General features: G+C 44.2%; 1 protein-coding gene across 6 annotated transcripts in view; it reads right to left on the reverse strand.

Moving 5' to 3' along the window:
* JADE1 (jade family PHD finger 1) overlaps window positions 1-12,433 on the reverse strand; it is a 56,948-nt gene that overhangs the window by 33,240 nt on the left and 11,275 nt on the right. For 2 of the 6 annotated variants that reach the window (XM_014949948.1, XM_014949949.1), the window contains exon 2: window positions 3,074-3,151. In XM_014949948.1, coding sequence (XP_014805434.1) covers window positions 3,074-3,151 — 78 coding nt within the window. Of the gene's footprint in view, window positions 1-3,073; window positions 3,152-3,599; window positions 3,993-10,248; window positions 10,300-11,416; window positions 11,558-12,113; window positions 12,333-12,433 lie in introns of those variants that run through there. The other 4 variants (XM_014949947.1, XM_014949951.1, XM_014949953.1 and 1 more) reach the window with 4 other exon arrangements.

The raw sequence follows: 12,433 nt of genomic DNA on the forward strand, positions 1-12,433 counted from the left end.
ATATAATGCATTTTTAGTTCTTGGGGTATGAGGTTTATTTTTCCATCACCTTGTGACTACCAAGAAAACTGACTCAGTTCAGTGATCTAATAGAAAACAATCTTTGTATGCTCATTTATTTTTTTAGATAAATTCCATTACTAGTAGCATCATTATTATTACCTTATAAATATTCAGGCTCCCGAGTTCAATGAAATAAAATGTGTACTTCTTCATGCCAAAATCCATTCCAGGTGGCACTAGTCTACAGGCTGGAGTCTACGCGAGACAAGCATCCCCATTCAGCTTACTCCAACACCATTTAGTCAGTGACACTCATGATGAATCTGAGACGCCTGATCACACAGCCTACTAAGGCACATTAGGAAAACTCAGCTTCAGAACTGGAGAAACCCAATGGTTGGAGGCCAAATCCTCAGCCTGGGAGGCAAGGGAGAGCAGTGCTGAGCTCTAATCTGAAGGACTATTGAGTTCAGTACGATGGGAATGCAAGAAGCGCACCAGAGGGTCAAGAGGTGCCACTGACTGAAGGGAAGCAGATGTTTGGCAATAGGATTCCAACTAAGTGTTGATTAAAATTTCAACTTTTCAATTACAAGACGCCTGTCTGAAGTGCTCAGAGTAGTCTATTTAATTGTTTTCTGCCTCTGGAAACCCCAAGAAGGAAAAACAGCTAGTGAAAAATTTAAAGCCTTCAACACGGAGCCCAGAAACTCACAGAAATCTTTACCTTTTAATTTTTAGGCAACAAAATTTGCTTACCCTTCTAACACTAGTTACCACTACAGTGAATCAGAGATGCTACTGACAAAGTAATAATACAGAAATTTACTAGAACTACTGATTACTCTATGTTAAGACAAGAAAAGATTAAATGAAGGTGAAACCTGTAAGGGGAGACCCTTGACATTCAAACCCAGTTGCAAGGAACGACTGCTATCTCCTGTAACAGGAAAGGTGGAGAGAACAGGCCTGAGCATCTGACACAGTTCTCAGGAAGTGTGGATGACAAAAAGCCTTGGAGATACTGACCCTACATCACATGTTATCTCAGTTTCTGATTATTAAATCCTTCATCTTTTTGAGCATGTGTATTGTAATAGAATGAATACACAGGAACCTGTGTCTGAATTTGCCCAGTAACTTCACAAGGGGAAAAAAAAACATTAATCAAGGGGAAAAAAAGTGTAGAGAAAGGGAAGTGGTATATATTTCAAACAACACTTGAAAACACTTTTAAAGTTTCCCTGCCTTTTGCCATGTAATTTATTTAACAACAGTTATTCATATTAATTAGGCTTTAAAATAGAGAGATCATAAAAGGGCAAGGGCTTGTTTTTCTTTTCCTAACTCATTTTCTTAGATCTTGATCTATGGAACAGATGAAAACACAGTTTTTTTTAATAAGTAATTCAGTAAGTCGACAGCTCTATTCCAAATAGTTATATATCAAATGACATTCTAAATAAGCATTGTAATCAGCAACAGATCAGTCAACTGTATCTATTTCAGATCTTCAATTCCAAGATTATCTGCTTCATATTTTATTTGGTAAAGCCTGTAACATAAGGCACATGAAGGGATCAAAGAGTAAAACAGAACAGATCAGAGAGTGAAAATAAGCACTATTATCAAAATGAAACACTATTATAAAAAGGTGCTAGGGAATGAAAAAAGGGTAAAGCAGAATTCTAATGAAAGACATCACGTTTGCTGCTACTTGTCTGTTTTACAAGGAAAAAAACCACATCTTTGTTTTGGGGGAGTACACATCACCTTTGAGGAAATACACCAACTTCAATCTTTACAACGTCAAGTAAACTTCTAATCAAGAAAAAACAGGTGTGATTCAGGATTTTTTTACTGCAAAATCCCCCAACTGCAGGTTGTTCTCCAAATCCAAGCCAAATTCCACACCTCTTTCACAGATTTTACTCACTCCTTATTTGGACTAACTCCTAATCAGCTTAATAGTTCTCACCTCCTCCAATCCTTTTACCACTCCTTCATTTCAGCAACAGTTTGCCAAAGGTTGTTTTCAGGTGCAGACTTGGCCATACCTGAGCGGACTCTCGTGGTGCACAGACACAGGGAAGAAACCCCCGCAGGTGAGGCAGTCATCTCTGCCGACCCACAGTGCAGCACGGGGCCACCTGCTCAGAGTAAAGCTCTCAGAACCACCCAAGAAACCTCCCTGATCATTTTCTGTTACATTTCAGGCTGTAGTCTCACAAAAGACTTCCGATTTGAGGATGTGCACCCAGATAAATCAAATTAAAACCAGGAAAATCTGAAAACTGGCTAAGATGCACTATTGTAAAGTACAATCAACCTGCTTGTTTGGGCAAATACAACACCTTGGCACATCTCCCAAACTGCCATTTTACTACTCCACGCACCCCCCCTTCTTCTTCTTTTTTTCTGCTTAAATGAAAGATTATCAATCCCCAGAATCCACATACAAGAGACATATATACACCATACAGAGCTCAGTGTTAGCTACGACAGTACAGAAACAGTTAAAAAAAAAAATAAATACATTCTGTATCCAAATTACTGGTTTACTGAAATCAGATTCTTGGAAGTTATCCCTCAAATAAGATAATCTTCAAACAAAATAAGGAACAACTTTTATGCACCATCAATCTTTTCTGCTTAAGTTTGAAGCAATCTACCTTTCCATTGCGTAAGAGAGCGTGAGAACACTGAAGCAAGTTTCAGACCCTAATGCAAACTTCTGTTAAATACTGAGCTGGGGACAATGCTAGCAGATGTCTCAATGCAAGTTCTGGCCTCGTAATGATAAATTATGCTGTTTGTAAAGATTTTAAAGACAACTACCAACTTTTTGTCTTCTTTCATCTTCTTAACTAACACTAACCTGGGCAATACACCGGGGGGTTCCTGAGCCTACCTGCACTCAGAATGACTGAGTTCAAAACTGGATCATCCCAATTACCCATTTCTACCCATCCATCCAATATGCAGAATGCCTCTTGCCACATAAAACGCTGCATTAAAACGTGTTTTCAAACTCATAACCTACTGCACTCTACAACAAAGCAGCACTTACTGCCATTGTCGTCAGAATCCTCACTGCTGCTGGGAAGCCGTCGTCGTTTCATGATCTCCACGGGAAACAGCAGGCAGCCTGCAAAGCAATGAGACAGCACTTAACCCGAGATAATAACACCACAGTCATCAAGTTGTGTTTGTGATGGCATTCGAGGATTTACAGCACACAAAGGAAAACAAACAACTTTAAACAGCATCTGAAATATGAACAGTGAATATCTCAAGGATGCTTAATTAGGCAGTCATCATCCAAGCAGGTGAAGAAAACTGGAGAGCATCAATAAGCCCACCAAGACTTTCACCCCAAAACAAAAACATAGTTTGTTGTGAGAGGTCTTGAAATCACTAAGAATCTGCAGTCAACACGCTTAACTTCCCCTGCTCACTCTGACACTAGATTTGCAATACAATAACATTTTTACTGCTCGTGTAAATATTTACTTTGGCTAACATGTTTTTGGAACCATTTATTCCTGCTTAAAGTGCCAGATTTACAAAATCAAAGATTAAAATCATCCACTTACATATATAAAAAAAGAAACATCAGCAGTAGCAAGCCAAGTCGTCTCAGATTAACTAAAGATGTGTCATCCGTGCCCTGCAAGGCACCACCCCCTAAGGTAAGAGAGTTACTTCCTCCTGCAGGCACATTTCCCACACCAAGCCTAACACTAACTCTTCTTCAGCAATCAGACCGCCAAGCCAGTACTCACAACCTCCTCGACCTCTAGCAATACTGAGTTAAACTGAGTTCAAGGCAAAAGGTTCCCTATCATTTTAAATGCTATTCAACAGGGCGTTGGGATTTCCACATGTATTCTCTGTGGAACGAAACCAAATTGGGAAAAATTAAGGAAGCTGCAAATAGCTAGTCAGCATTTATATGTAAAAAGCTATTACAAAGTGTAAGTTGAACAGCAGAAAAAACATGACAAGACAAGTGCAGAAAGGCACATCCACTTTAAGTTAAACTGACAAGGACTCCAGATGCACATCAAATCCCCTGAGTCTTTGCTTACCAAATATCAATTGTGATATCAACAAGGTCTGGGTGTTCTGCTCGCAGCAAAGCCCTCATACGTACCTCTGGGGCACTGATTTTGAAATCAGATGCCAAAATACTTTTGTGCTTCTAGGTCAGTGCAGAAAATCAAACTCCCTCATTTTCACGTGAGTTGACATTTCCTAGAAACCTTTCAGCAACACTCTTTTTTCAGTGTACATTTACTACTTCAACTTTCCTCACTAAGAACACATCTCATTACAGTAAACTCAATAATGCTTTAAACTTCTATAAGACTAATTCGTCAAATAGGGAAACCCCAAAAGCTTAACCAAAGCCTAACACTATTTCCAAAAAAAAAAAGCACAAGAATATTTTCTCTTCCAAAAGTGATTTATATAAAAAAGATATAAGCGTTTTTTGAGGAAATTCATTTTATCATCACTAGCAAATCACAAGCAACTGAACGTGAGACTACTTTACACTTCCAGTGAATTCAATATAGTTGTAAGAGCCTGAGCACTGCCAGATTGCCTGTGTTTTCATATTACACATGCAAACAGAGGTAGGGGGAAGCCTCCCTCCCACAGAGTGGCTTTCCAGAGTGGTATTTAATACGCCTGTCTTTGAAACATGTAACAGTTTAGAGCTGCAAATTTCGCTCAGGAAAGGTAAAGAGAAACTGAATGGTTCACTTCACTACTTTGTCACCAATTCATCGAGTAAAAGTTCACACATAATGTCTGATGCCAGAGAACAAAGAATCATAAATGACAACCTCTTACAGTGCTAGAGGATTCTCTTTGAAGCAGACCAGAACTTTGTGTGTACGGCAGACAGGAATGCTGCCAATGAATAAATACACAGACCAGCCTGGACCATCAAAATCATCTGCATGCAGATGATGGAAATGTAGTAGATCCAGAGCCAAGTTCTCATTCAGTCACTTATACAGACCAGAAAGCCAACATTCAGATCCAAAATGGGCTTTCTGTTGGACCAGAAAGCCAACATTCAGATCCAAAATGGGCTAAGACAACTGAAAAAACAATTAGCTACTACAAGGCCAAAATCAGAGGGATAAATATTAATTCTGTAAGGCACTTTTTCTAGTAGTTTATATACTTTTCCTGTAATTGAAAGAAACATTAACAATATCAATGTAAAAGAACATACTCATTTAGAATGGAAATATCTCCCATAAACAAAGTAAAAAGAATATGGAAGAAAATAAAGAAAAATTACATTATTTCAGAAACCTAACTTGTATATTCCTGGTCAAAATCCTCACTTCTTAGTTCATTCCCACATGGTCTGAAAAGTACTATGCATCGCAAAGCCAAATAACATTGTGTATATATACGGTCGCACACTCATTAGCTTGCAATGAGCAAGAAAATTCAAAATTCTGCTCCTCCACATCCTTTTGGATGAGCGTATTTAGAGCTTACCTTCTCCTAGTCACACTCTGCAAATTCACAAAATAAGGAAAGACCGGGAAGCTTCTCCTTCCTACCATGTGTCTTTAAAAAACAAACTAAAACGTTTTTGTTGTTGTTGCTGTTTAAAGTAGAGAGTGATATTCACACCTCCCAATTCAAACACTCTGCACAGTTCTTCAGTAAGTAGGAGAAGCCAGAACAGAAGCCACTTCCCCAGAGCACAGAGTATTTGGTAAGGCAACTAATTTCCTTGTGCACTCTAGTTGGGTTCCTGAAGTTGGCTACACTGAAAAGCCCACGTTCTCGAAAGTAGCATTAAAAGAAAAAACCCTTTTGACGAAGCTTCTGTGAGATTCCTTCATAGATGCATGTGAAAAAAGAGTTAAAATCAAGAGATCTCATTTTCCCATCTTTGAACCTAACCTGAGTTTTCAGAGAGCTAAATCACAGACAGAAAAGCAGCATTTGGCTTCAATAGCAACTCTCAAATCTCCTAAGATTAACCCCCTAGAATTTTTGTCATTAGAAGTAATAAAACAGCCTTTTCAACCTCTAAAATCATTTTAAATTGTTCCCACCAGATGTTCATATCCACAGTTCAGAACACATGTTCTAGAGATAACACCAGCTAGTAAGAATTACAACCCCACAGATTGAGACGCTGCTGCTCTGAAGGGTATCACAGTGCCTCTGCCTCAAAGACTATCAGTTTCTATCAGGTGATGATGACCTCAAAGTCACACAAGAACTGCATTAAAAATAAACACAGATTATGGATAGTGATGGTTAGGTGCAGGCTTTCCCTGCTCAACTACAGACACACACGTTTTTCCAGCATGTGCAGAAAACACTGTGAATTCAAGTAATGCTTTTTTAATCTTCAAGAAAAAAAAAACAACCGAACTATAGTAACTCCTTCTTCATGGGAGAATCCTTAACTAAAAATAAGGAGGTATTCTTACACTGACAAAGGCAGAATGGAAAAACTATTAAACTTTTCAGTAACATTACTCATCTCATTCTCTTTCCTTTCCTAATCTGAGATTTGAGTGCCAGCAATATTACTTTTCTTTGAAAGTCTCACTTTTGGCAGTCATGAAAATGTCGGTATTTTTCACTGGACTTGACTTTGACACACACTTAATACACTCAGGTGAGAATACAATGCATTTGACCCAACTCTGATTCATTAAAACATATTCTGAAACTGAAGTAGGTCTGTCAATTTCAACAGGTCAGACGTAAAGACAGGTTCATCAAGACTGGTTGTGCCCCAGATAATTTGATGGCACAAATGGGCTACGATCACTATGTCTGTAAGCAAAGAGATTCACACATAGGCATAAAAAGGGTGGAACATTTAAGCCAAGCTTTAAGATTCATACCACTAATGAGTAAAAGTGATGCACTCAGCCTGCAACACTTGCAGGACAGGAAGAGACCACCCAAATTACCAAGCTCATTTCCCAACAACTGCCTGCAACCACCAAATTGCTGTTTAGTCCCGATGTTTCCACAAAACACTCACTGCACCCACTCAAACCACAAAAAAACTTCCCAATCCCCTTCACAAAATGAATGCTTCTCCGAAGCAAGGCCAACCAAACAGTGCCCTTCAACCTCGTCTCTTCTATGACAAACAATTTTACAGCTGTTTTTCCCAAATTCTTACACCAGCCCCAGAAGGGCATTTGCCCACATACTGTTCACCTGCAGAATAAGTCCAGCCCTTAAAAAGCTATGACAGAGTCCAGCAGCCTTAATGTAATAAAGGTATCACTAAGCCAAATATTCCTTGAGTTCCCAGTGACATGTGTAAACACCTAATAACCCAGCGACTTCTGCACATCCTTTCAGTTTCATTTCCTTCAAACATGTTTGTTTGTTCTTATTAAAACCATCCTTTCAGAAATCGGAGAGGGCAACACACAGCATGCTGACAGTTATTTCTCCTGAGGACTCAATTATAACATTTACTCATTTACTGGGGGACTCGGGCAAATGCCAGCCTTCAACCGAACACAGCTTTACAGACACCGCCATACTCCGCTGGCGTTGTTACCCCACTGCCAAGGTTGGACAAAACATCTAAGAGGGCTTTGTGCAATCACACCGCTGCCATCAGTGGCACGGATGGGGCAGAGGCCAGGACTTTGTAGCCACCCAGTCCCCTCAGACGAGCTAGCCAGGCTGAAGGCACCGTGCTTTACCCGAGACACCTCACCCGTGGCTCCTCCACCTCTGAAAGCCAAGCCCTGGGCTTCACTCATTGATTAGATACAAACTTCAAACATACAAACATTATTTCTGGACTCACCTGGTACAATTGCTCAGATCATTTTTAAAGGCAAGACTGCAATGCCTGAAATGTTTCTTCTGGCACTCTATTTTGGAGAGAACACTAAGCCTTTTTCAAAATACTTGTAAAGTGCTATGCAAATAAAATGATTAGATGATAATCCACTATAATCAATGTCAGGCCACAAAATAACATCTGGATTTACATGTCCTTATGGAGGTGAGCAACGACCATCTAACTCTACACAAATAATGAGACAGAATTCAAAAACCAGACATTTCTGCCTACGTCCCAGTATTCGCAGGCAGAGCCAGCACAATGGGTTAGAATCCACAACATGACACATACAGCAAATTCACCATTTTACCAGTACACACTATCATGCTCCTCCACTCTTAACTCTACAAGAGATTAATTTAAAAGAACCAACGAAACCCAAACCCCACACTGGATAGCAATGCCAAGATCCTTCCTTTTCCTTTTTTTTGTCCCACACTAAAGTCCCAGGAGTTGCACAGACACAAGTGAAAAAAATTGGAATCCTTTTTCCCAGCTTCCTCAGAGCAGAGATCCAGCCACCACCCCATACAACTGGCACTGCAGTGTGCACACACACCCCCCCCCATGTGCAACACACCAACAAACTTCTAATGCTACTGCTGTGCAGCTAAGAACACCACATACTTTTTCACTCTGTTTGACCCCAAGTAGAGCGATGATCAAAGAGAAAGATGCAAAGTGTGTCAGTCTTTGTTATGCAAATAGCTAAACAGAACCAGATTTTTAAAAATAATTATACATGAAAAAATCTACATCCTCGGGTCAAAGGTTTTACAAAGCACAATTCCTACTACAGTATTTTTAAGGGCTGTATAAACCCCTGGGTAAAAAGAGTGTATAATTCAAACTCTGACAGACAATTAACTGTAACCGTGTTAACGGGTGTCACTATAATAAACTGCACTGAACAGCTGCAGAGACAGAATGGGAAGAAAGCAGAATTATGACAGATGTACACCCTGAAGACAAACTGAAAAACTGGCTTTTCCTGAAAGGAACCCACTAACTGCAATGAAACTAAGACCCAATTATCTCTAGTACAGGAGAAATCACTTCAAAACACTTATTGTACAAATGGAAGAAAAGTGTGACATAGTGTTAACGAAAAGGAGAGTAGATGAAGACATTTGCCTTCCACTACTGTTACTCTTTTTAAACAGCTTGTTTATGACACCACCCCAGTCTTCACTGAGACTGCAAGGACAAGAGCTGGATTTTTACTTCTACGCCCAGCCCCCAAAAACCAAAGAAGTAAGTTATACTATTAAAATCCAGCTAAAACTTTACAATTTCTCTTCATCACCTATGAAAGCTTCGATAGCGACATTTTCTAGTCATGAAGATACAAGAAGAGCTCTTAAATTAAATACTACAGTATTATGTAGCTCAGTCCACACTACAAAAAAAGACACAGACCTTAAATTTGGAGAAAAAAAAATCCTCCAAGTCTCATGAAACAAGAAACTATGTTCCAAGGCCAAGAGTGTTCTCCACAAGGAGTACTTCTACTGACTTCAGCACACTTATTCAAGATTTCACAAGGAAAGACAGAAGCACCATTTGGACGTATCAGCCCAACGCTCCTCAGCAATCCACATGCTCCTTTATGCACCTGTGCAAGTCAGCTCATAACGTTACCTTACAATCTGGGCAATGGCAGCACATTATTCCCAAACTGTGCCGGTGAAAGTGACTGCCCAAGAGTCTTGAGCAATGATAAACCGAGCTCCATAATTAATTCAACCCACCCTGCACCCACTGCAGTTCATCTCTCCCATCCAGCAAAGGCTGTCAGCCTGGTCAGCTCCAGCTGAAAACAGGAGCGCGAAGCAGCAGTACTAATCACATGGAGAAAACATTTGAGGAAAGACTGGAAGTTGGTTGGTTTGTTGGTTTTTTTACTATATTCTGTGAATTGGGAATGAAACCAGAGAAGCTGGAGGGGAAATCTGCAGCTGTGAGGGAAAAGGGGAGTTTATTATTATTATTTTATCTTAAACATATGTATTAAACATAGCTCAAAAGCAGGGAGCGAGTGGTATCTGAAGCCAGAGGGAAAATCCTGCCACTAAAACATACAACCCTTGCTGTTTCAACAATATCCCACCGAGTGTGAGAAACCTCTAGAAATAGAATCATAACAAGCATATTTTGGCATAACTTTCATGAAGGTTTTAGGTTTGCAAGAGTGGGCAGCTTCTGACTTCCTTAAAAGACAGCGCCTGCTTAAAAAGGAAATTATTCCAAATCACAGCTAAATCTTTCTCTAAAAAGAAAAAATGGGACTAGCATAAAAGCATCTTCCTGCTTTAACATTAAAACGCCAACTAAAATGTGTTTCTAAACGCTATCATAATTTCTAATACTACCTAATAGCTCCCCAAGGAGAAGCAATCTTGCGTGCTGCCACACAAACCAGTCCTTTGCATGTCACACATGGCCAGCGCTTCCTCCACGACCCACGGGGCTCGAGATCCCACGGACTTCCCACCCAAGGGGGAAATCTAATAAACGTTATTCGAACAAAGCCGCGGGCTGGAGGCAAAGGGGGAGACCCAGGCAGGAGTCAGGGGGAGGCAGGCACTGCTCGGGGCTTTCGGTAGCCGCCTGGCAGGTGAAGCGCTGCCTCTAACCCCCCGAACGGCCGGTCGCCACTCGCCCAGCCAACGGTTGCCAACTCGGGGCCGCCTTTTCCAGAGGGCGGGAGCCGGGGATTGAAGAGTCGATTCAAAACCGGCGCCTCACGCCCCTCGGCTCTATGCCGGCCGGCTCTCCTCCTCCTCCTCCCGCAGCGATCCCACCACAGCTGCCGGCGGGGAGAGGGGACGGGGTCAGCTCCCCCGCGGGGGTGGCACCTTCCCGGGCATTTGAAGGCATTTCCATTTGAAACGGCCCGGCTCGCCCCCTCCCTCCCTCCTCCTCCTCCTCTTCCTCCTCCTTCTGGCTCCCTCTCCCGCTCCTCCCCGCCGCCGGCCGCACCAATCCGCTCGGCCCCGGCTGCAAATCAAACTTGGTGCCCCCGGCTCCCCGCCGCCTCTCCCCCAAACCCCTGTCACTGCCCAAAACGGCCACGGCACCTTCTCCAACCCGCCCCACACACACACCCCCCATCCCCACGCTGCGATGGAGCGGGGCGGGGGGGGGGTGCGTGGAACGGGACGGCGGTTTGGCGGCTTGAGCAGCGGCAGCACGGAGGAGACTTGAGCTCATTTTCTGTGTCTGTCTCTCCTCCCACTCCCAGACAGTTCTGGAAACTGTGTATCACCTCTTGTCACAGGAAACCAACCAGCAGGCGGTGCAAACAAACAAACACCCTTTGCCTCCGCCCTCCCCAAAATAATGAACTCCCCACCGCCCGAGCCTCCATCAACTGGCGGGCGCGGAAGGGAAAAGCCAAAAAAAAAAAAATTAAAAAAAAAATAAAATCATCATCATCATCATCATCCACCCGAGCCCAGGGCCGGGCAGGGTGGCAGCGGCGGCAGGGCGGCTTTGTCTAATTTCAGCAAGTGGAATAATCGCCGGAGCCGCACTCACCTCCTCCGGGAGGGGCGGACGGGCCGCCACAGGGACACCCGGCGGCACCGACCCGGCGACACCGAGCCCTCTCGCTCGCCGGGACCCGGAGTTGGGCAGGGGGGGGCGGAGGGAGGGGAAAAGAGCGACCCCGCGGAGCTGCACCCTGGCCGGAGCCCCGGTAACTTCAGCCGTTTGCCCCCCCCCCTTCCCCGCGCTGCTTCTCCTGTTACGTTACGTTCGCCTCCCCGCACCGCCGGTGGTGACGTTCCGTTCCCTCCTCAACACAAACTCCGCCACGGCCACGCCGATTCACCCCTCGGCGGGACCGCAAAGCCACGTCCTCCTGCCCCACGCCCCCCCCCAACTCCACCTTGCCCAAGTTTGCACCGCGTCCCGTCCTCACACACACACACCCCCCGGTCACCGCTCCCGCACGGGGGTCGGACGGTGCGGGGCCGCCGTGCACCTGCTGGCCGCCGCCGCCCCCCGGTGACGGGGATGCCGCTGTCCCCGCCACCACCCCCGGCGGGCCCCGGGCTGCCCCCCACGGACACGCTCTCAAACACGTGCGCCCCGGGGCTCCCGCAAGTTGCTCGCCGGTAGGAGACACCGAGCGGGGAGGGAAGGAAGGGGGTGGGGGACGGACGGGCAGGGACACGACACACCGGAGCACCTATGACAGCCCGTCGCTCTCCACCGCCAGCGGAACACCCACCCGTGCCCCCGAGTAACCGGCTGCGGTTCTCCCTCTCCGAAAGGCAACTTCTGCTTAATTTCACCGATGAGCAGTTTTTGTGCTTTCCAAGCATATTTTTTTTTTTTCCCTACAAGCGAAAGCCAAGTGCGACCGGGGGGTGGGGTGGGGGGTGCGTGTCAGTCTAACTACAAAGCCGCTTCTGCACATAAACACACACACACACACACCCCTGCACACGCTCCCCTCCCTCGGCGAGAAGCGATGGCTCTTGGTGGACATGTGGGTGACACGGTGACAGACGCTGGCCACGGCTCCCCCCCCGCCCCCCGGCCGCCCCC

The sequence above is a fragment of the Calidris pugnax genome, unplaced genomic scaffold (genome assembly GCF_001431845.1).
Source record: "Calidris pugnax isolate Ruff unplaced genomic scaffold, ASM143184v1 scaffold42, whole genome shotgun sequence".
In the NCBI taxonomy this organism is placed as follows: Eukaryota; Metazoa; Chordata; class Aves; order Charadriiformes; family Scolopacidae; genus Calidris; species Calidris pugnax.